Below are 22,291 nucleotides of genomic sequence, written 5' to 3'. Positions count from 1 at the left end.
ATTTTAAATTAGCTTCTCTTGTATTTTTTCTGGTCTGATTATGAAAAACATAACTTTAATGAGCCAAATAAATTATCTATGTCGCTGATGTTTCATTCAATTTCTCTTTCTTCTTCAGTTTGAAATGGACAAAGGATTTCTATTTACTTGCTCTGATTTCAAAAGCAGCTTGAAACAGTGATTTTTGGAAAAATGTTTTTTTCCCTGCGTAAAGTCTTTCAGGAAGCTGTGGGCTTAGATTTAGCTTTTTGGAGCTTGACTTTATCTAAAGTGTAAATAAATCTTTTACCCTTTTACTAGTCAGTCTTTAAGGATTTATGAAATACCCTCAAAACAGCATGCCATAATGAGCGATCAAGATCAGAGGGCCCATACACCCCCTGTGAAATTATTGTAGTTTTTTTTTTTTTTTTTTTTTTTTTTCAACTTTTTCTGGGAACCACAAAGCTACTCTATCATTATGTTACTATAGCACTGCCACTGACAACGAAAATTGGTTACTGAAACTGATCAGTTACAGATTTAGAGCTGTCTTGATCTCTTATCCTTTATTGACTCAATGTGACTTTCCCACAGAAAATTCAAATGTAAAATGGGTACAACAGTGGCTATATTTTCTGTCTTGTGACCATGTCCCGTATTTGACATGGATGTATGTTTTTCTGAATATATCTTTTCATTTATACATGTTGATGTACAGTCACAGAATCCCTCTGTATGTTTTCAGCAGAGAAGGAGACAAAAAAGTAGGGGAGTTTACGTGAAATTTGTTCTGTGTGATAAGGCTTTAAGTGGACAATTTTTGACTGAGTATCAACATGTTTTCTTTTTCTTCTTTTACTGTCTATGGTGCATAGCCTCAGTGAAAGTGATACCTGTCAGACCAAACTCAGGGCACAATCCACTGGTTTCAGACAGGAGCGAGGAGTATCGGACTTCCTGGTTGGCTCTGCGCTGTGTTGTCCTGCTTCCCGCAAAGCTTTCTGGATCTAACACAAACGGAAGCACCAGAATAGTTTTGCAACGGCCTGTTTCAGGGCTCGGCCCCTGTCAGTCGGTAGTCATAGGGGCGTATTAACAAACCGTCGAAACCGAGGCGGTGGTCAGAGCTGGAGCTGAGCCGCGCAGCTGTGGAGAGCAGCTGCCCGCAGATCAGAGGGGTTAGCTGGGACAGAGCTAACAGTCGGAGCGGTGGAGGAGATACTCTCAATTTCGTGTCTTTAACTAACAGAGCCTGGAAACTGCAGAAGGTCCTCGGGAAACTTTTTAAAACGGGTGCGAGGTAAGTTTTTATTCTTTTCCTTTTATTACACTGAACATTAAGTTCATCCTGATTCGGTTTACATGTGTACAGACTGTGATTAGAATTTAAATGACGTAAATCCTGAGATCCTGCTTTGGATGACTCTCTCAGTTCCTGGTTGGCTTTACCTTTGATTTACTTCCTTGTGGAAATACATTGATGATTTTCCCGCACAGGTATAATACCTGAACAAGCCTTGAGATTATTTGATACGTCTCTGTTTGCCAAGCATTAGAAAGGTCAGAGGTCAGTTTTCAAAAGTAACCAGACAGCAAATCTGTCCTAATTAATACATTTCAATACCACCTTACGATAATAATAATAATAATAATAATAACAATAACAATAATAAAAAAAATCCTTTGTTACCTGATTAACAAAAGGATACAAAATGCCTCCAATAGGTCATTGGTGCCACTTTGAGGGGTCATGAAGTAGTGATGGAGTGAGTTAAATGGGAAAGGAAATCTGTTCCTTCAGCTGTATTTTATGATAATTAGCACATATTGACATAATAAGTTTATCTTGTGAGTCAGGGTGGCTGTAAATTGCTGTATCAATATTTTGTCCCAGCCCTAATGTTAACAGTTCTACTCTTAAGATATAATTAAAGGGCATTTAAGCACCTAGGAAAGGACCCACATTTTTCTCAGAAGTCAATTTTAAACTTATATTTATAAGTTTAACTGAGCTACCATTTGCTGCACTTTGAACACCAACTAATGACTTCATTCATGGTTGTAAACTCTTTTTAGGAAGTCAGTCTTGGTTTTGTATAAATGTCATAGACTTCTTCAGTCTTCTTCTGTTTACACAGCTTAATAACAGCCCCACAGAGAGCGATGCATGCAGATTCTGAATACAATATTTTTTGCCTCTTTTTTGAAATCCCTTGTGTCTTTTATTCTCTCAAACACTGAGTTTTGATGTGTTGAAAATACTCCTTGTAGCCTCTCCTTGGCCAACCTTTCAGGTCTCTCTTCTCAGAGATGATGTAATACTTCCACTCCAGTATTTGACTGTAGGGGCCCATTTACTGGCATTAAAATTAAGAAACAAACATAAAGGAAGTTGTGACATTATATCAGTAAACATTTGCAATTGCATGTACCCATTAATTAAAAAGATAAACAGTATATTTGCTCATAAAAGAAATCATGATTAGGTTAACTCCTGCACTGCTTACAATAAGAAATTGTTGTGTCCATGTTGCTTTAAATATGTGTGCCCCTCTGCTTTGGCTGCCATAACTACATGATGTAACTTTGTATATCTTTTAAAAGCAGCAAATATTATAGTGTTAAACAAAATATTAGTCATGAATTTTATAGTATGGTGTTAGAAGTCCTGATTTACACCCTTAACTTCATCCAATGTAGCATGTGCAGCAGAAGTCCCAGAACGTGGAATTTTACATTAGATTGACACAACACAAGAGGATACTGTTCTACAAAAAGTCTCTGGAGTGAAGAAATCACTCAGGGAAATCTAAGGACTCATTCTCCAAACTTCTTTCTTTCCCCTCATCTATTTTTATAGTTAGTTTCCTCTTCCATTCTTTCATGATTTTATTCTTCTTTTCTGTTCTTCTCATCTCCAGTAAACACAGTTTGAGGGTCATCTCACCCACAAGTAACACTACAGGTTGGTATCAGGCAGCCACGTGTTCCCCCCATCTGAAACCTGTTTTTCTAGAACTACTTATCTCCCTCCGGCGAAATGAGCTGTCACTAGTTTGATACTTAAAGCCATTATACATACCATGTTGTCCTCTATTTCTGTAGTTAGATCCTAATTTTCCTGACTTTTACACTAAACTTTGATGGCTTCATGAATTTGAACAATTAGAAAAAAGAGGTTGAGTTTCAGTTAGATCAAATGGGTTGTTTAAGTACATTAAAATGGATTTAAAGTTGGTTTAAGTTGGATGCAAAAGTGCATCTTTTGGACAAGCATCAGTAATGTAAACTCTTCAGTGACACTCTGAGAGAGTCCCTCTGTAATGTGTTCAGTTGTCTTTGATTTGGGTTCAGCAGCAGGGTTATGAATGAGCCTCCATTCCTTGAAAGTCTATTTCAGTCGTGGAGTAAAAGCACAAAGAAGATGTAAATGGAAACTGTAAAGCACCAGCGTTGAAAGCAAAGACAGATGGCCCAGTAATCCCAGACTTGTAATGAAAGTGATACCAGCAGACTGATCAGACCTCCAACCTGACCTCCTGCTGCACTCCTGCTGTTTGATGACATGTTTAGTCAAAGGGTCAGGAAGAGCCAAACGGGGTCGGGGGTCACTTTCACTGTAACAGAGTATTTCTAACCAGCGAGTAAACTGTCTCATTCAGGATGTTCAGAAATAGATAATTCAAAAGATATCACTAATATAATATCCATTGCTTGTCTCCATCTTCTGGTCCCATGTGCTCACTGTTTTCGCCTTGGCAGTGTTTGTATGAGTTGCAGCGTCTGTCTCAACTCCAGCCTTGGACTTGTGTCTGTTTTGTCGCTCCCACAGAGCTTACATATGTTGTTTTTGAGAAGAAACTAAAAACATGACTTGCAGATCTTGTGACTCTTGTCATGCTGTACTTAAAACTGAAAGTTACATTCAGCATGAAAATGAGAAAAGGAGATTATTATCTTGACATTAAAGAGTTAATATTTGACCCTGTTTATCACTTTGGCTTGGTTGCATGCTGGTGCAGTGGTTGCGACTGCAAAAAGCAGCAAGGTTTGTGGTTTGAGTCTCAGCCGATGCCTCTCAGTGGGGGGTATGCATGTGAGGGCTCTGGCTTCTTCATGTAGCCCAAAAACATGCTCTTCAAGTTATCAGGTGACTCATTGACCACAACTGAATCGAAACTGCCAGCTGGGATGGGCTTTATATGAGGCATATGTGTTATAGATAATGAAAGGATTACTTTTTCATGTTAGCATTGAAATCAAAGCCATAATTACATTTTTTCTTATGTATAATTGAATGTCTCACTTCTTTGATTTGTGATATTGATTTACTGCTCAGCGTCGTACTATTTTAAGATTGATTTTTAATCAGCCGATAAGTGGCTCTACCTGCCTGGAGAGAGAACAGACTCACTGATGACAAATGATCTGTGCATACTGAAAACTTTCTTTCCTCCCAGGTGTCTAACCGGTGGGTCTTTTAATGCTGTGAGTCAGAGGTCAGGTGGTCGTGTCAATATGTGCTGGAGGAGGTCTGGTAATTGGTCTGCACTGTAACTGTAATTGCCTGTGAAACGTGTTGACTTAATCTGGAGATGACGTTGATTAATTTCCCCCAGAAATGCCGCCGTATCGTTTTCAATCTGATTAAAGCCCTGCTCTCGAGGGGAGCATGCCTCACTGCCGGGGGTCATTGACCAGGCGCTAATTAAAATGGACATAAAAGTGGGATTAGGCTATCGTTCAGCTAAGCCTAATGGACGGATTGAATCCTCAGGAATGCCCGAGCAATCTGATTTCGCTCACTTTAAGCTCAGGTTTTAGCAAGAAAAAGGGCTCAGAAGTCTGGCTCTCTGTCAGGGAATAAGCTGTTTAATTCCTGTCTGTGTGATCGGTGAGGAAAAGTAAAGTTCTGACAGTTTTACCTCCACTGAGGTCAGACTCACCTGCTAAATCTGTCATTCATGTGTAAACAGAGCTAGATACTTATATTCCCCTTACAAAGTAAAACAAATCTGATAAAAACAAATATGTGATATAACACCTAAATATGGCTGACTGAACTAGCATGTCACTACATAACCAACTAATTGTTTAAAGATTTTCTTTTAAACATACTATAAATCTATAGCTCTGATCTTTAAAGCTCCTCCGAGGAACCTTTGGTTTAAATAGATCTTGGCGCCCCCTGCGCGAAAGGCTGTGAGAATTATCCAGGGATGTTCACGTTTAGTTTAGTAGAGCTGTAGTGCAGCCACCAGCCACTAGCTGGAGCTGTAGTGCTGTTTGTAAACCACCAGTAATGAAAAATGTCATTTTGTATTGTGATGTGGTTTGATGTATTTTGATCTAGTGATCGAGTTGCGTGAAAGTTGTATAAGGTTAACTCCTCCAGAGTGATGCGAAACAAACACAGGCATGTGGACATCAGCTGGTGCAGCTCGCTCTGCTAACACTGGCCATATTCAGCAAACTCTTGCTCAAACTCCACAGGGTTTGATAGAGGGATATACATTTTGACTAGCTGGCTTGTCAAAATTTTTAATTTTGTTTAAATGATTAGCAATTTAGTTACTTCTAGGGATGGGTGTCAAGAACCAGTTCCAGTTAAGAATCGATTAGAAATGTTTTGATTCATTGACATCAGTAGCCTCTGGGGGTACAATAATCAGCAAGCCAACAAACCACAATGAATTGCTGCAACAGTATGCTTCAAACTTCAACAACAATCAGTACTAGTGCTACAAAATCATAAGAGCTGAGTCTTAGACCTACTGACTCATTCTACCCCTGAGGGCAAAGAGGAGAAGGGTCAGCTTAAGTCTACAAGTGTCCCCTGAACAGATGAGTTTTCAAACATCTCTTAAAAGTAGAAAGGGACTCTGCGGATCGTATAGAGTTAGGTAATTCATTCCACCATTTGGGCACAACAATGGAGAAGAGTCTGGCTAGTGATTTGGAGCCACGCTGGGCTGGGAGGACCAGGTGTCTTTTTTGACCTTATGTCAAAATGACAAGTCTAAAGTTGATCACGCTCATCAGTGTGCAGCAGAATGGTGGAGAGATCGAAGCAATCGAAAGCTTGAATTTATCCTACCAAAAAGGATGCTAACAATGTCAAGTGCGATTTTTGTAACACAGTATTGTTATGCAAGGGTGACAACACCAACAACATGTTAAAACATTTGTCAATGCTCAGCATTAAATATTCAGTGGGTCATGTCATGTTTACAGGCCATAAACTCAATAAAACAGTGTTGACACAGAAAACCTGTAAAGCTTACTCTTTGTACTCAGAAAATTCTCAGGAGGAGTTGAGAGAATCAACAAAGACCGGCCTGACAAGCGGAATCGATAATGGCATTGGTATCAATAAAATCTTATCAATACCTATCCCTCAGTACTTCCCCACATCCCATGTCTTGTCTCTCAGCAGACTGTGTCCTGTGAATGAAGTTAGTTTGCTTTAACAAAAAATGTCATCCTGGTGTCTTTTAACAGTGAATCTATGCTTCTGAAAATGTCAACAAAGATTCTTTTTCACTGTATGTAACTCAATTCATCTGCCGTTACCCTACAGCAGTGGTTACAGACGTTAAGTGCCTGCACCCGTGACCTCAGTTTCAAAGCACCTTTTTCTTTGACTGTTGCCAGATTGTAAACATCACCCTGCAGCATCTCTGCCTGAAGTCTTTTCAGATTGCTCTGTGAACTTTTTTCACAGTAGGAACAGATTCCATTGAAGTGCACATGGTGATTGGAAGTTGACCCTAAAACTAATCATAAAGAAGTGATCAAACATGTCGCTGGTAGTCTTGTCCTTGTGAGATGGACAGTTAAAGCCAAACAGACAAACAAGGAAAGGAAAATAAGAGATAATAAACACTTAGAGTTACAAATCTAGACTTCTTTCTCTAGGTGATGGTGAATATATTTCCCTGTTGTCAGGTTTTTGTTTTTAAATCAATAAACTCAGCTGATAATCAACTGAATATATGAAAGCTAATCAAATTGTTAGCTGCATCCCTAGAAGAATACCTTTCCTTGTTGACTCACAATCCCTGAACCTTTATCCTCTAATTTATTTTTTCTTTCATTTTCCATCTCACTGCCTTCTCTCTGCTCCCCCTCTTCCTCTCCATCTGTCTCTGCTCTCACCTCACAGTATGCGGCTAGAGTCACGGGCGTTGTAGGATGAAGAGCCCGGCGCACCGCACCAGGGACATCGAGCGGCAAGCAGGGTACCTAAAGCCCGAGCACTGCGCCCCTCCTCCGCCCCGCACTGGCTCTGACACCATGTGGTTCATCCGTGACGGCTGTGGCATCGTGTGCGGCGTCATCACCTGGCTCCTGGTTTTCTACGCTGAGTTTGTGGTGGTGTTTGTCATGCTGCTGCCCGCCAAGAACGTGGCCTACAGCCTTTTTAATGGGGCTATTTTCAACGGACTTGCTTTCCTTGCCCTTGCCTCTCATGCAAAGGCGATGTGCACAGATCCGGTGAGTCAGAATCTCTGGACACTTTATCAAAAAAATAGAAAAAAAATATATGTATCAAGCTTGTGCAGAATGTTGAAAGTGCTCGCTTAACAGTGTCTTTGTAACTTCTTGCCAACTTCACCTTGAGTTTTAACTCAGTCTAAGCATTAAATCCCAGTCAGAGTAATAACTCTTTGTTACTACTCTTTGGAATAACACTGAGTATTGTTAGCCCAGATTTGGTTAATGCTAACACAACACTGTATTGCAAAAGTACCTAATGAGCATCACATATGCTGTTGAGCCTGAAATAAGGCCAATTTCCTGGCTGGAAAGTTACATAATGAAGATTTGTCCCCTTGAGCACAAAAACGTTGCTGCAGCATTTGAGCATTCCCCCTAGAGTGTGGCATCATGGGAAAATAGGCCCCAGCTTATCAACATTGTGGTGCCCACAGACAGTTTTCTGACCAGTCTTCACAACAGCTTAATCCTACCTTGATTCTGGTTGTGTCATGGTTTTATTTCTGTATTTTCTTGTTGTTTGTGGCTCTGTAAAATGACTTGTAAGGCTGGAAAACCTAAATTTATAAGACAGTGGGACACTAAATGTTATCCCCTGCTCTTCCTTTTTCTTCCTCAGGGTGCTGTGCCTAAAGGAAACGCTACCAAAGAATTCATCGAAAGCCTGCAGCTCAAACCAGGGCAGGTGGTGTACAAATGTCCGAAGTGCTGCAGCATCAAGCCCGACAGAGCTCACCACTGCAGGTACATCCCAGCGCTCCCTGTGAATCTGCAGATTGTAGGAAAGATTACAGCTCCCAGAGCCAACCCTGCAACTTTAAAGACGTGTATCTCGGCGGGTTGGGAGATCTGCTGAAGCGTGCAACTTACAGAGGAAATGCGTCTGTGCTGCGGGGGACTCCTCTTTATCTTTGTTTACTTTCCCTGCACTGGTTCTCCTGCCTCCTGTGTGTGTGCGCGTAAGCATGCGTTCGTGTGTGTATGTGTTCTTTTTTTTTTTATAGCAGCTGTGTAGCATTTCCCTGCAGACTTTGCAGCCTGCTAATAAGGAGTTCCCTCTGTGGCGGATTAGTAGTTTCCCAGGGATTTTAAGGCTTGAAAAGCACAAAATAAGTGCAGAGTAATTGAATTGGAAAACCAATGAGTCATTCTGTCCCAGGGGCAGGTATTGATGTTGGTCTGAATGAAGTCCTTTAGCTGAATACTATGCATCATCCTCGCGGGTGACTGAGACGATACATTTGTCTTTGATGAGCTCGAAGAACAAGATGACGGCTTTGTAGACATCCATCTCATCCTGAAATGGTTCAAACAAAACACAGATTGTGCTTCTAACTGATTGTAAGTTGTCAGACTGTTCTTGAATTGTCAACCAGCAGCAGTTCTTCAAGATGAATAAGCCATTGATACAAAAACAAAGGAGCCTCGCCTCAGCAGAATCAGTCAGCGTCAAAACATGAATTATCTTGCTAAAAGTCTTTCTCTGTTTTGGTTTACTGTTGCATCACTTCAAAATACTCTGATTCATCTTATTTTGCAGCCTCAAAATGTCAGAGTTTTCTTACAGTCATTTTTCCTCTCTCTGGTCTGTGTTTGTGTCCACAGTGTGTGCAAACGCTGCATCAAAAAGATGGACCACCACTGTCCCTGGGTGAATAACTGTGTCGGAGAGAACAATCAGAAATACTTTGTGCTGTTCACGGTGAGTCTTTGAACTTCAAGAGCAGAAGTTTTGCATCTAAAGGGGTTTGCTAGGTGTGAACACAGCCTCTTTGAAATCTGGTCGACCACCCATGTGGCCACCCAAACATTGAAAATCATACCTATATTTCAGACATTTCCAAATTTCAGTTTGCATTTTTGCTTTTTTCTGCTTGCAGTGTACCATTAGCTTGTTAGCTTATTTTTTGTCAGCTAACATTGCCTCTGTTTTCTGCAACATATACTGTATAATGACAAACTATCACAGATCTCTTTGGCTGATGAAATTTGGCAGTCTTGACAACAGACCTCCTTAAAGGGTATTTCCCCAAGCAGCAAGATACAAATGTAAGCTAGCTACATATTAGCTTGCTAGCTAGCTGTAACTTCCTCTTCCTTCACTGGGACTGGTATCAGTTTCTGTATAATTTAAGATAATTGCATAATTTCCAAAAGTATGAAGTGATCCTATGAGAGAATTTTGCTACCTTAGCTAGCCAGCAGTTTTTAGCATTAGCAACTGAGCTAATATTAGCAAGTAAAAACTAAGAACTTGTATTACCATGTGGCGTTGGCGTATAAATCAATCTAGAAGCTTTGATGGACACCTGACACAGATAGTGATGGTCTCATTGTTATGATACAGTTTAGTCTTTGCAAATTAACTTTTAGAGTCTTGTTCTAACTCAGAACTGGTTCTTTATTTTTGCTCTTTTTCTCTCTAGATGTATATTGCACTAATATCCTTCCATGCCCTCATCATGGTTGCATTCCACTTTGTTTTCTGCTTTGAAGAAGACTGGACAAGTAAGTCATAAACTGTTGTAGTGACTGCCTAATGATCCAAATCTATCAAGGACTGTATTAAAATATTAGTACCCGTTTTAGTGTTTGCCTATCTTCTGTAAGAGCTGGTGGTATTGTCTCTGTTCCTGGTGCATTAGTTCAGTTTTAAATCACTGTACTCAGGTGACAAATTCCCTTATGTATATAAAAACATCTGTCTGTCTCTGCCTTTACTTCCTCTCCAGAGTGTAGCAACTTCTCTCCACCAGCAACTGTCATTCTCCTCATCCTCCTCTGCTTTGAAGGTCTCCTCTTCCTGATCTTCACTGCTGTCATGTTTGGGACTCAGGTCCACTCCATCTGTAGCGACGAGACGGTGAGTAAAAATCAGCCTCACTTACTCCACTTTTTATAGTCTGATTATTGAGTCAAAGCAGCTGTGTGTGGTCAAATATTGCTGGATCAGCTACCTCTCACCCTTCTGAAGTGCCCCAAGCAACTCTCCAAATCTCACCAGCTATGTAGAAAATGTGCTGCACTGACTTTGACTTCTGTGTTTGTTGCTGCAATGATCAGACCTCTTTAGAAAGGAGGACATACTTGAACACTTATCTTTAATTAGCAGGTTTATTAAAACTGTCCTGCATGCTTCTCTCTCAAATAATAGACACGTTCCGTAAAAGTTTTGTAAACACAGAGCCTGTAGTTATTCAGATAAGTAAGGAGCTATAGTGAGCAGGTAGTTCTGCATATTAAAAAAAATTCTGATGAAAAAGTCAAAACTCCACCTGACTATCTAGTTCTATACTCAGAATTCTGACTTTAAAAAACAGGGATCCAGAATAATTGCCTTGAATTTCTTTTTTTTTTTTTTTACACAATCTCAACACTTTCACACACATCACAACATTAAAAAATGCCAGTGTTTTTCCCCCTTTGACCTGACCTTAAAAAGAAAAAAAAACCTTCAAATCGCTCTTTTGTAGAATCTAGTATCAGTCGCATCCCAGTAATAGTTTTGAAATACCTCTCTAAGCACTTACATTTATGAAATGTATACATGATTTGTATTGTTTGCTGAAATGTATCTTTATAAATTACAATGAAAATTAGCAATGTGTTTTTGTTTTTATTGAAAGTTTCTTAAAAAAAATATTAAACATTCTAAACCTTTGGTCTATCTTTAAGCAGAATATATCAAACTCATCAATCAATATTCCGTCAGTGAGTAACTTCTGTTTCTCTTCACCTCGTCTCTTCAGGGTATTGAGCAGCTTAAGAAGGAGGAAAGGCGTTGGGCAAAAAAGTCCAAATGGATGAACATGAAGGTTGTGTTTGGACATCCGTTCTCTATAGCCTGGCTTAGCCCCTTTGCATCACCTGACCATGGCAAGGCAGACGTGTACCAGTACATCGTGTGAATGCTGGAAACAGAGCTAAGCTCTGCTGCTGTGGACTCAAACTGGTCTCCTGGACCTCAATGAGCATGAACTCCTCTTGACCACTGTTTTGTCTTCTTTCTTTTACAGAAATTTCATTTATTGATACTTCAGGGTGTTTTGCTGTAAGCGATCACATTGTGAAATATGTTTTATTTTTAAAACTCATCTCCTTTCCATTCACTGTTTCTTTCTTGAGGCTGACTGAGATGGATAAGGTGTAGCCGAAGAGAAAAGCTCAACAAGCAGAAAAATTCTCACACAAAGCAGAAACAATTTGACAAGAAGCACTTGATAAACGTCAGAGGAACAACACCCAGTGACTTAAATTCTGCCTTGTTTTCGAGTAATATGTTCTGCTGTTTTGTCTAATCATTTCCTGCTTCCAAAACTAAACAATGTGAACTGAAAACTGAAGTCCAGAATGTTTCCGCTCAAAGCAGCCCAGTCCAGGTGCCAAGATGGACTCTGGGGTCATGTCTTCCTGTAAACACTGCGACGGGATTACCTGTCTTATCGTTATTTGCTGTATTTCTGTCGCTGCAATAATCTTGTGCTGAGTGCTGCAGATGATTTGCCTTAGAGAACAGTGCATTAGTGACACCTTTTGTTTTTAAACAATTCTATTATTTTTGCCTTAAAGTGGCTGTCAGGGCGACACGGTATCACATATATGGTTGAACACTATTTTGAATACGTTGTTTGATTACAGAACACTGTGAAAGACATTCAGGGGTTGTAGGACAGAGAATTTAAAATCCTCAAGATCTGTCTAGGTGAATATGGCAACAGCTGTGGTTACTGTGTCAAATGCGAATTTACCAGCTTGTTTCAAAGATTCACAGCTGAAGAGCAACGTGATGATTTGTTGCTTAAGTAGCCAAACAAGTTAAAGAGGGGGTATTGCAATTGTTTAGGCTTAATGCTGTCCCTTTGACACCCCAGTTGTTGCTTTACATGATTTACAGCTCAGAAAAACCCTTATTTTTCTCACCATTTGAAAACTCTTATTTCAGCCTCTGTCTGGAACGCTCAATTTTAGCCTTCTGTCTCTTTAAGGCCCTGCTTTATTAACCCCCTTCCATCTGATTGGCTCACTTAAGGCCCACTCTTCCAATGTGTCATGAACCAGTTTAGAGATTTTTACATGATGATCTCAAAACTTCACCAAGTCTTGTGTATATCTCATGAAGATCTTGTCAAAGATCTTGTGAAGATCTCTTATAGATCCCATGCTTTGTTGTTGCTTATTTTTTTTAGAATGGACCCTTTTTGAGCAGTTTTCAGACATAATCAGGGATTTCTACAGCATATGGGTATGTAGCTATTTGAAAATTAGCACGTTTAGTGTTGACATCCAGCATTCATACTTGATATCTGTTTAAAAGATGATAAAGTGCAATACCCCCTCTTTAAAGTCTGAACTTTACAATATTCCATCAGTTTTTTTTATAGTTTATATACTTTGTTTTACCTGTACCTTAAAGTGAGTCCATCAGTTAACACTTGTTGGCATTAATTCTATAGCTTTTTTCGAGAGGCTCATGCCAATAAGCTGAAATGAAAACTGTAAAATGCTGAATAATATGCCATCTTAATTTCCTGTTAGAGGTGAATGGCCACTTTCTTGAACATATGAGACCTGGTCAAAAGATCTTTAGGATTTTAACTAAAAAATTATGACACTTGCAAGCTAAGTCTTTCAATCATGAGTACAATCTTGAAAACGACACTTGACTTTTATTAACCGTGAGTAAGAAAGACATTTTTTTGATCATGTGACATCTCTGTGTGTTGTAAATGAAGCCAGCATCATCACTCCATACATGAATGCTTCTTTCACAGTCACCAGCTCAGATGAAGTCAGGGAATAAAGCAATAAAAGTTGCTCTCTGAATGCACTGAACCATAGTGTTATCCCCTCACTCTGACTTGTTGTAATTTGGCTGTGGATCCAGTTTTTCTGAGATCCTGGAAGGTAGAAGCAGTAAAACTCTTCTTTATTGTAGACCAGTGTAAAACTATCACCAGGACCTGAGAGCATGTTTTAATGCATGTTAAAATAGTCACAACTATGGGGATAACAACGGCACCAAATGTGAAGAGATGAGTTTGTATTTCACTTTTGTTGAATAGAATCTGATTCAGACAGGAAATATGTCACCTCGAAGCATTTAACGCTAAAAGCCTTTAGTGTTTGAAAGCCTTATTTTGATTCTCTGTTTTGTTGTTAAAGATCATGAGAAGACATACAAGTTGCCAAATTGAATATTTTATAAAAACCAGGGGTTGATGTAACAGATTATGTTTGGCTTTTAAAAACCATTGTAGTTTTAAATAAATTGTAACAACTTAATCATCTTATAGAGATGCTATCCAGTTTACACACACAGCACACACGTTTTCTTTTCTTTTCTTATTAGTTTCCTTTGATCTTTGTGGTCAGGTACTACTAAATGTGGACCACATGTGTTATTTTTCTTTTAACTGTGGTATTTGTTTGAAGGGGAATGAAATAAAGAGTATGTATGTGACACAAATTTCAGTGAATTGAAGGTTATTACGTTTGATTTATTTTCTGGGAGACAAGGTTTTACTTTACGAAGAATTCAGAACTAATACATTTTGGGACATGATTGAAACTCAAAGAAAAGCTTTGAGTTGTAAGATTGGAGTTGTTGATTCTGAAACTTTTGTACCACACAATCAAACATGCCATTTAATCATACCTTTAAATTATTTAATTAGATAGCGGTAGTTTCATTTATATATATGAAATTCTTGAAGTAAAACATAAGAAGGGCATTTATTTGTCTCCAAACAACAGAAATAAACGTCCTTTATGATGAGTTGTTACCATCCTAGAGCCCTGACACTTAGAACCCACCGAGGTTTAAGGCCAGTCTGAAAGTTTATAGGGTTGATGCTGAATATTAGGCCTGCACTAACTGACAAAAAGAAGTTACAATTCATGACACAAATTAAGCACTTGATCAGCCAAAAACTTCTCTAAATCTTTAGCCCCAAACATATCTGTAGAAACAAGTCTGTAAAAACAGGCCTTTACCAGTTTAGATACCAATAAATGTTGATGAGAATCAAAAATGTGATATGTGAGTAACAGAGATAAAAAAATTTGTTTGCCAAATGAAGTATTTATTCATTAATATATAGATATATTACAGTGTTTCTTCTCATGGTGAAAATGTGATTTTACACATACTTAAGTGTATCCAATAACAGAATACAGTATGTAAACACATTTACAAATGGTTTTTCACATTATATATAAGACACATGATGAATGGTTTGTCACAGGGTAATATATAATATAAATCTAATCACATTGTTTCAATTTCAGAAAAATAATTAGATCTAATTTTAATCTTATTGGGATCCTGGGTTCATTCATGCAGGCTCCTTTAAATTACAACCATCTGCAAATTCTCTCGAGTACCAGAAAGGCCCAGAAATTTCAGATTCACATTAAGTCCTGCTAAAATTGCTTTTTCTACATAATTGTCCAGTGCAGCACATTATTACTCTTTGGTGGATCAAGATAGTGTGTAAGTTGTATTCTGTTGTCAATGTTCTACCACCTATGTGGTTATGTGCACACTGATACATCATGCGCAGGCCCATGCTGCTGTTACAGTGCTGTTACGGTGGCTGTTAAGCCCTGACTTCTTATATTACAGTGAGAGTGGATTCACAGATAGTTTATCATCACATCATGCCATTAGTAGGAGAGAAGCCAGGCACCTAAATACCTTTTGAATCAGCAGCAAGGATTACAGATATTTCAGGCAGATTTGAAGAGTAGTTTGATTTTATGATAATGTGCTCATTCACTGTCTTGCTCAGAGTTATGAGAGAAGGCGCAGACTACTGTTTCTGTCTGTGTAGATGGGGCTATAACTAGCCATCTGTCAGCTTAGTTAGCATACAGACACCTATAAGCAAAACCAACAAAAAATAGAAGTTTTCTTCATGAACATCATTTAAAGTCAGTTTATTTAAAATGAACCTCAAGGCTACCTACCTAGCATGATAGCTTAGCTTGGGGTGTTCTAACTGCAACACAAGTGCTCCAAATTCAGCAATTTGTGGTTCTGTTTAATGTTGTCTTTCCTACTTCTCATCTCGCAACTTCTCAGCTAGTCTCTGCAGGTTGTCTGGCCATGCATTACTCCCGACTAAGGCATATGGGCACATTAAACCATAAAAAGCTACTCAGCAATTAGCAAGATTATGATGGTTGACAGGCAGCACTATAACCTTTGGATATCAAGAAATTCAATATTGTTACCCAATTTCTGTTCCCACTTAAGTGGTAAATAACTGCTCCGCTTTATTCCCATAATGACATATAAAAGGTCTTTTTTATCATATTTCTAGCAAGAGCTTAAATGTTTTACTCATTTTTTATAATGAAACTAAGTCTTTCAATTTCTGCAGATTTACTTTGCCAACTCACTGACCTTAGTTTTTAAATACAGTTTGAAAATGTGATAAATAGTTTTTTAGTGGTAAGCTAGTTCCCTGTTTCTTGCTAAGCTAAATGACTGCTAGGTCCAGTTACATAGAGTGCTTAACAAATTTATTAGACCACCACTCTATTAGAAGGTGTTTGCCACAGATGCCCTAAACTTAATATTGCTGATTACCAATAAATATATTTTTGTGTTATTGTAAAGGTCGGGCCACCAGTATGTGCAAACCTTTATTAAAATGTATGTATTTAATGATAAAATATTTTTATTTTTGTATCTATGAATTTTCAAACGCACTCACTGAGAAAGAAGCGGTTAAAATTAAAGCACTTCATGATGCTGGTTTTCTAATTTTTTTGATAGATGGTCTAATAAATAATCACTGTTAAGAACTATATATTCTTATTTACCTATGATTTCAATCAGCTTTTCTTTGAAAATTTCAGCATTATATAAATGCAAACCCACCCAGGATCCACAACCACAGAGGCACAGACAACTAAATTCCCTTTTGATGGTGATGCTTTTGCAAGGCTGTGAATGAGATCAACCACTGCAAACTTACTCTGTCAGAGTTTCACATGAAAAGTATATGATCACATTGTTGTAACTGCGGTCACATTTATAGGGATGCATGTAAATCACATGATAGAAAACGTGCACAGCAGCAGTTAGAAAGACATCTAACAATTTTGTGCGTCGCTGCCGTGGGATATTACAGACAGATAATATAGCTACCATTATGCAATTATATCATGATATGTATTCCATAAACAGCAAAGTGTGATCCTATATATTATTCAATAAAGCAACCTTTGATGTCACGTTCAGGCAAATCCCTGTTGACTAACCTAGCTTTTCTATGCTAATAGAAACACCCCTCTAGCAGCATATATTGCCATTTCTTATACTCAATTATTCATACTCAAAGCTCCCTCATTGTTACGCACATCACAGTGTTATGAAATTTAAAGGAGGAAGAACTTTCACTGACAACTCCAGGGATGAAGAGTGAAGCGTTTAAGGGAGTCAGGTGTTAATAAAACCCCAAGATGATTGATGAGAGATTAATATCCATGACATGCAGTAGAATAATATGAGATTGCAAATGCAGGGTACATAAAAGCTCAACGGATCTTGATGAAGCAATATATCTTCTTCACTGGGGAGACAGTTTGGCCACTTCAGCGCTGAAGAGCTTGAGTTTAATTGTATAAAGCACCTGGGATGTAGACTGAATTTTGGAAGCTTTGGTATGAGATATTTGAGTTCAGGCCTTGGTAGGATCATGCGCATATACATAATGAAATGGAAGACAAGCTGCCTGTGAAAACATGTGACATGCTCAGGTACCGAGGTTAAGGCTGAAGCCGTCAAGAAAGGCGAAAGAAAAGAAAAGAAGTGCCCAGGCGGAAAGCAAGTTCTCGCCAGGGATGAGCCTTTCAGTGTTACATTATGTTTATTATTACTTGCGAAATACAGCTGCGACTCATCAAGCGAAGTGCTCCGTTATAACCCCAAGCATGCAAAGTCAATGTAGCTGCAGTGTAGGTTTTTTACAGTGAGTGTCATGATGACTTAAGGAAATGCAAGAATCAAGAAACCTTTGGTGATCTGATGACTGCAATACATAATGCACAAGCTGATTGAGGGTGACATCATGCATGGAGCCAGTTTGATGTTTGTCCATTGCACATGAACAAATCCCAAAAGACTGAGTTGAGATTGAGCTGTTAATATGCAAACAGGTCCTTGTATTATAGATATTATTAGGCTATATCTTTAAAGGAAAATTCAACATTTTGAGCAACGCAAATATTTCCTTACTTGCTGAGAGTTAAATGAAAACATTAATACCACTTTTTCTATCTGCCACTAATTATGATGCACTATCAACTCAATGAGCAAACAGACTTTAACAAGAAGAGGACGGTCTGTCAAAAGATGACAAAATCTGTGTTTATGCATATTTTGTCTTCTTTGGGGTGAAAGTTAGTTGTTTCTTTAACTTGGTCATATGGCTAAGCTGTCACTGGTGTCAGCTTGCTAACAGACGGACAGCTTAGCTTACCTAAGGAGCTGAAAAATAGCAAGGACATGATCTGAAAGTAACATATTTTGGCTCTTGTTCTGTGTATTTGATTAAAAAGTGTGGCCAATTTTGTCACCTCTGAGTTAAGAAATTGAGATGATTCCTCTTGCCCTTGCTTTTCATATATGACAGTGGTATCAATCTTTGCATCTACCTCTCAGCTGATAGGCGAGTAAGTACATCCCTCTGGCTGTGAGGAGCCAGGCTGTACTGAGTTAATGGAGGCGGGACAACATCATTCGTCCTTAGTGACTGTGTTCTGATGTCCGTCCTGCGGTGAAACCCTCTGCAGTACCAACAAACCGGAGAAGGTCAAGGAGATCCCGACCCACCACAGAGTTATCTGGGCTTCACCAAATATAAGCTGCCCCAGGAAAGCCTGCAGAGAGGACACAGATAATGCATCGTATTTTCAAAGTAAGTCAGTCTTCACAAATCTGTTTCAATATCTTCCTCTCACCTACAAAAATCCTTATTCAGTCCAACATGTTATTTCTGAATATGATCTAGCCTATTTTCTAAAATAAGGCATTTTATATAAGAAGGAAAGGGTATAAGGTTATTCTATAATTAACCTATATTCCACTTGTGAATTACCTGGTTACACTTCACTAGGACACAACCAAAAAGGACAAAGAGAGGCTGTTACTTACGGAAGATATAAAGTTGGAGGCGGTGGTGGTCACAGTGGTTCGGGTGGAGGAAGAGGAATACCTGAGTGCCTTGGCGAGAAAGGTCCACATCACAGCATTGCAGGTGAAAAGCAGCCCGCCGCACAGTAGCCGCAGAGGAATATGAAGCTAAAAAACAGAGAAAATTTACAACCAAGTTCTGATGTTTTCCAACTATTGGAATAAAATGTTCACTTTATGACACATTTGTTTTGTTGAATTATGATAAACAAAACAAAAAAAACTTTAATTTTCTCGTTACAGCATATGAGCATTCACAATTAAGAATTTAACTTGAAACCATTTTGAATTCAGGAGATATATATATCTATCTTTTCATTTATGTTTTATTATTGTGTGTTGTTTTATATGCTGTTTTTATCCATTTTAAAGCGTCGTTGAGTGTTTAGAAAAGCGCTTTTATAAATAAAATGTATTATTATTATCATTATTATTATTATTATACTCTGCAAGAACAAAACAAAATCTTAATTAATACTATTATGTCCTCTTTACTTTCTTTGATTTATTCCCCCTTATTTTTTTCTTTATTAAACAATGTTCCATGCTGAACAATGTTAATGTCACATATTTTTCTAAAACCATACACTTGTAAGTTTATATATGAATAGATATATATATATATATATATATGAATAGATATATATGAATATATATATATATATATATATATATATATATATATATATATATATATATATATATATATACACTAATCTCATCAATAATATGATTGCCATTAATTACATTTTAATCACGTATCAGTATTTGAATATACAAAAGCTCGAACAAGATGTTTTTTTAAACAAAAATTCTTTTATTTTTTTTAATATGGATTTTTTTCTGTAACTAATATAATAAATCATATAAAACGTGTTAAAGCCCCTAAGAATTACACTTGGCCATTGTGTAGATTGTTCAAAGTAACAAATTTTAAAGCTTATGTAAACCTTTAAAGTCATATACTTTTAAGTTTTATTGGGGCATAGTACTTGATTTAATGTGTTCAGTAACTAACAGAAGGATCAGTTTAACTACAGCTCCCTATTATTTATCTCAAGAGTCTTATGACGCATTCAAATCTCGCGTGGCTGTTTTGCATCTACCTGCAAACAGTCCATTAGCTATTCTAATTACCCTTCATGATAAAGGTTACTGTCTGACGTCTGCACTGTGTCAGGCTGCACGCAGATGTTTCTTACATCACCGTGTGACGTTTGAGGAGACTGAAGGTCACACCACACCAGAAACCTGACACCCCCGAAGATGCCATCCTTCCCCCACGCTATCAGCACAGACATCTCACAGTACAGCCAAGTTGCAGTGCAGTAATATAACGCGATAACACGCAGAGACACGACACTTGTTCGACCTGCAATGTCATTCCAGCACGCGGACACGGCACGCGAGTGCAGCTGCAGCATGGGTTCCCCTGATGGTGCTGATGCTGGTGGAGTCAGGGAGGAGAGGCGGGCGGGGATAACCCCCAACTTCCTCTGTCAGAGATTAGCCCGCTAGCAGGGAGGCATGCACACTGCATTATTCACAACAGCCATCCTCTGCGTGTTAATAATTAACGATACTTTAACGATGTCTCACCCGGTCACAGGCGGTAGTTTCGTCCGCCTGTCGAAATTTCCGCTGCTCACCCCACGTCCGGAGTCCGGTTTCGCAGACTCCCTTCAGATAGTCGGCTCCGAGGGACAGTTTGGCCGACGACGACGCCACAGCCCCGAGGAAACCCGCCAGCAGTGCATAGAAAACTCCCGGGAACATGTTGACGATAACAGCCGAGGCACATTATTTTCTAATCCATGTTTACATCTCTGCTGCTGCCCCTGATGTTGCTGCTGGTCCGGGTTCATCAGCTGCCTGCATGGTTGTGCCTGTGTGTATGAGTGTGTGTGAGTTGCAGAGCACGTTTTCTGCACTTTCTACACACAACCGTCTGGTGGCGGTCGCATAACACCATAGTCAGCTCGGAGCACTGTGGCTTTTATCTATGCAGTCACCTTCCGTGGCATTCTGGGATGTGTAGTTTAATTAATTCCATTACATTAACTGACTGAATGATGACTTCATTGAACACATTCCAACAGCAGCCATTTTTTCTCAGACACCATGTTCAGGCCAGGAATGTCAAATTTTGTGTTAATGTCATACTGTTGTGTTCCAGTTTGTAGGGTCTGAATTGCTAAAATCACTATTGGCACACACAATATGAGGGGTTACTTTTTTCTAACTCAGCATTTTAGAAAATATTAAGATCACAAGTTTGTCCAATCAGAGGTGCAGCACACATCTGGCGCCCTATAGCTGTTAGTGCAGGGGCTCAAAGCCCGCCCCATTTCCAAGAGGGCTGCAGCCAACAAATGGCTTCATTAACCTGTATCAGGAACAGACAGGTGACATCACAGAGACTAGATTCATATGCAGTGTATGTTACAACTGCATCCTTGATAGTGACCAGTCTCCAACTGTTGTAAAAATTCACCACTCACTTCCTGGCCTGTGTTTCTGAACATTGGGAAGTAGGTGAGGGCCAATACAACCTTTTGAGAGAGAAAGTTATAGCATACTTACTATAGTTTGGTGCAAGTCTTAAAAAAAAAATGATATGAGCTACTCCAGGGAATGCCGCTGATGATGTTGGGGGTTGGTAACTCTTGTCGCAGCAATCACCCGTTTAACGCCAACCTTTGTAGCATCTCACCCCCCTGTCCCTACCCTCCACATTTCTTGTCCTTCTGCTAGTATAAAAGCAAAAAGACCCCCCAAAAAAACATAAAATACAAACATTTAGCTGTCTACAAGCTTACTGTCATGATAGTTAGCAAATGGCCAAATGCTAAACTAGCTAAGGCCTGGAGCTAGTTCATGAGTTAAGATATGTGAGTTGTCATTGAAATTCTCTTTATTAATTATCTGTCACAAAATTAGCTTAAATAAGGATAAATTGACATAACTGTTGGATGTTCTAAGTTTTAAAGAAACACCATGCTATGAAAATGCCATTTAGCATCACACCTTGCATTAAGTCAGATAAAAAAATCTCTGCAATGTAATTATGGTGAATACACAGGAACAACCAGGTATGATGGTGCTTTTATCAGATATTCTGATCTAATGAGATTAAACAGATCATTATTAGACACTGAATGAAGTCCATTATCCTCTTGTGCTAAAAGAGGACAATCAATAATAATGTAATGTAATGTCCTTGAATCCAGGCGAAGAGACGAGTATGACTACAGCTGATCCAGACTCCTACAGGCCTCTGTTCCCCTCTGCATACTGATGAGCTGCAGTTTAAGGCTGATTATAAAGGTGATTTGAATGGATAGAGGAGTGTGGGGGCAATTTCACGTGATCCCTTCCTCTGCCCCTATAGCAGAGATGTGTCCATCAGAGAGGTGACACCAGAAAAGGACAATTCATACCTGAAGTCTAAGTTTCAGTGCATTTCTACTTCAAAATAACTTCCTTTTTTTGTCCTAAAAATATAGGTATGCAGTGTTTTTTGGCCTTTTGAAGGCTACATTCCTTAACTCTCCAGAGATATTACATCATCTATTGAAGGTGATCTCATCCTGTTCCAAATAAGTA

The 22,291-nt window shown here is 38.8% G+C and overlaps 2 protein-coding genes across 5 annotated transcripts; one reads left to right on the top strand and one right to left on the bottom strand.

Annotated features, from left to right (window-relative positions):
* The first annotated feature begins 917 nt into the window (after positions 1-917).
* On the top strand, positions 918-13,936 carry LOC141803448 (palmitoyltransferase ZDHHC3-like). Of its 3 annotated transcripts, XM_074687478.1 has the most exons (8): positions 918-1,282; positions 2,904-2,947; positions 7,148-7,479; positions 8,102-8,226; positions 9,088-9,184; positions 9,909-9,990; positions 10,215-10,345; positions 11,232-13,936. In XM_074687478.1, the coding sequence occupies exons 3-8, from the start codon at positions 7,177-7,179 to the stop codon at positions 11,388-11,390; spliced, it is 897 nt and encodes a 298-aa protein (XP_074543579.1). In that variant the 5' UTR covers positions 918-1,282; positions 2,904-2,947; positions 7,148-7,176; the 3' UTR covers positions 11,391-13,936. The 3 variants fall into 3 exon arrangements, with proteins under 3 accessions (XP_074543579.1, XP_074543580.1, XP_074543578.1); XM_074687479.1 differs by lacking the exon at positions 2,904-2,947 and having other exon boundaries at positions 918-1,275; XM_074687477.1 differs by lacking the exon at positions 2,904-2,947.
* Positions 13,937-14,546: 610 nt separating this feature from the next.
* LOC141803577 (transmembrane protein 42-like) lies at positions 14,547-20,634 on the bottom strand. Of its 2 annotated transcripts, XR_012599577.1 has the most exons (4): positions 20,285-20,634; positions 18,647-18,793; positions 17,973-18,372; positions 14,547-17,922 (listed from the first exon to the last, which is right to left on the bottom strand). XR_012599577.1 is itself a non-coding variant. In XM_074687697.1 (3 exons), exons 1-3 carry the CDS (start codon positions 20,459-20,461, stop codon positions 18,229-18,231), a joined length of 468 nt encoding a protein of 155 aa, XP_074543798.1. In that variant the 5' UTR covers positions 20,462-20,634; the 3' UTR covers positions 14,549-18,228. The 2 variants fall into 2 exon arrangements, 1 of the variants encoding a protein (XP_074543798.1); XM_074687697.1 differs by having other exon boundaries at positions 14,549-18,372.
* Between the last annotated feature and the right edge of the window lie 1,657 nt (positions 20,635-22,291).

Source organism: Halichoeres trimaculatus, unplaced genomic scaffold (assembly GCF_033239565.1).
Source record: "Halichoeres trimaculatus isolate MK-OKI-2021-1 unplaced genomic scaffold, fHalTri1.1 fHalTri1_scaffold_14, whole genome shotgun sequence".
NCBI classification, from domain to species: domain Eukaryota; kingdom Metazoa; phylum Chordata; class Actinopteri; order Labriformes; family Labridae; genus Halichoeres; species Halichoeres trimaculatus.
Note: the sequence above shows the minus strand (reverse complement) of the source record. Positions and strands in the feature narration are given on the sequence as shown.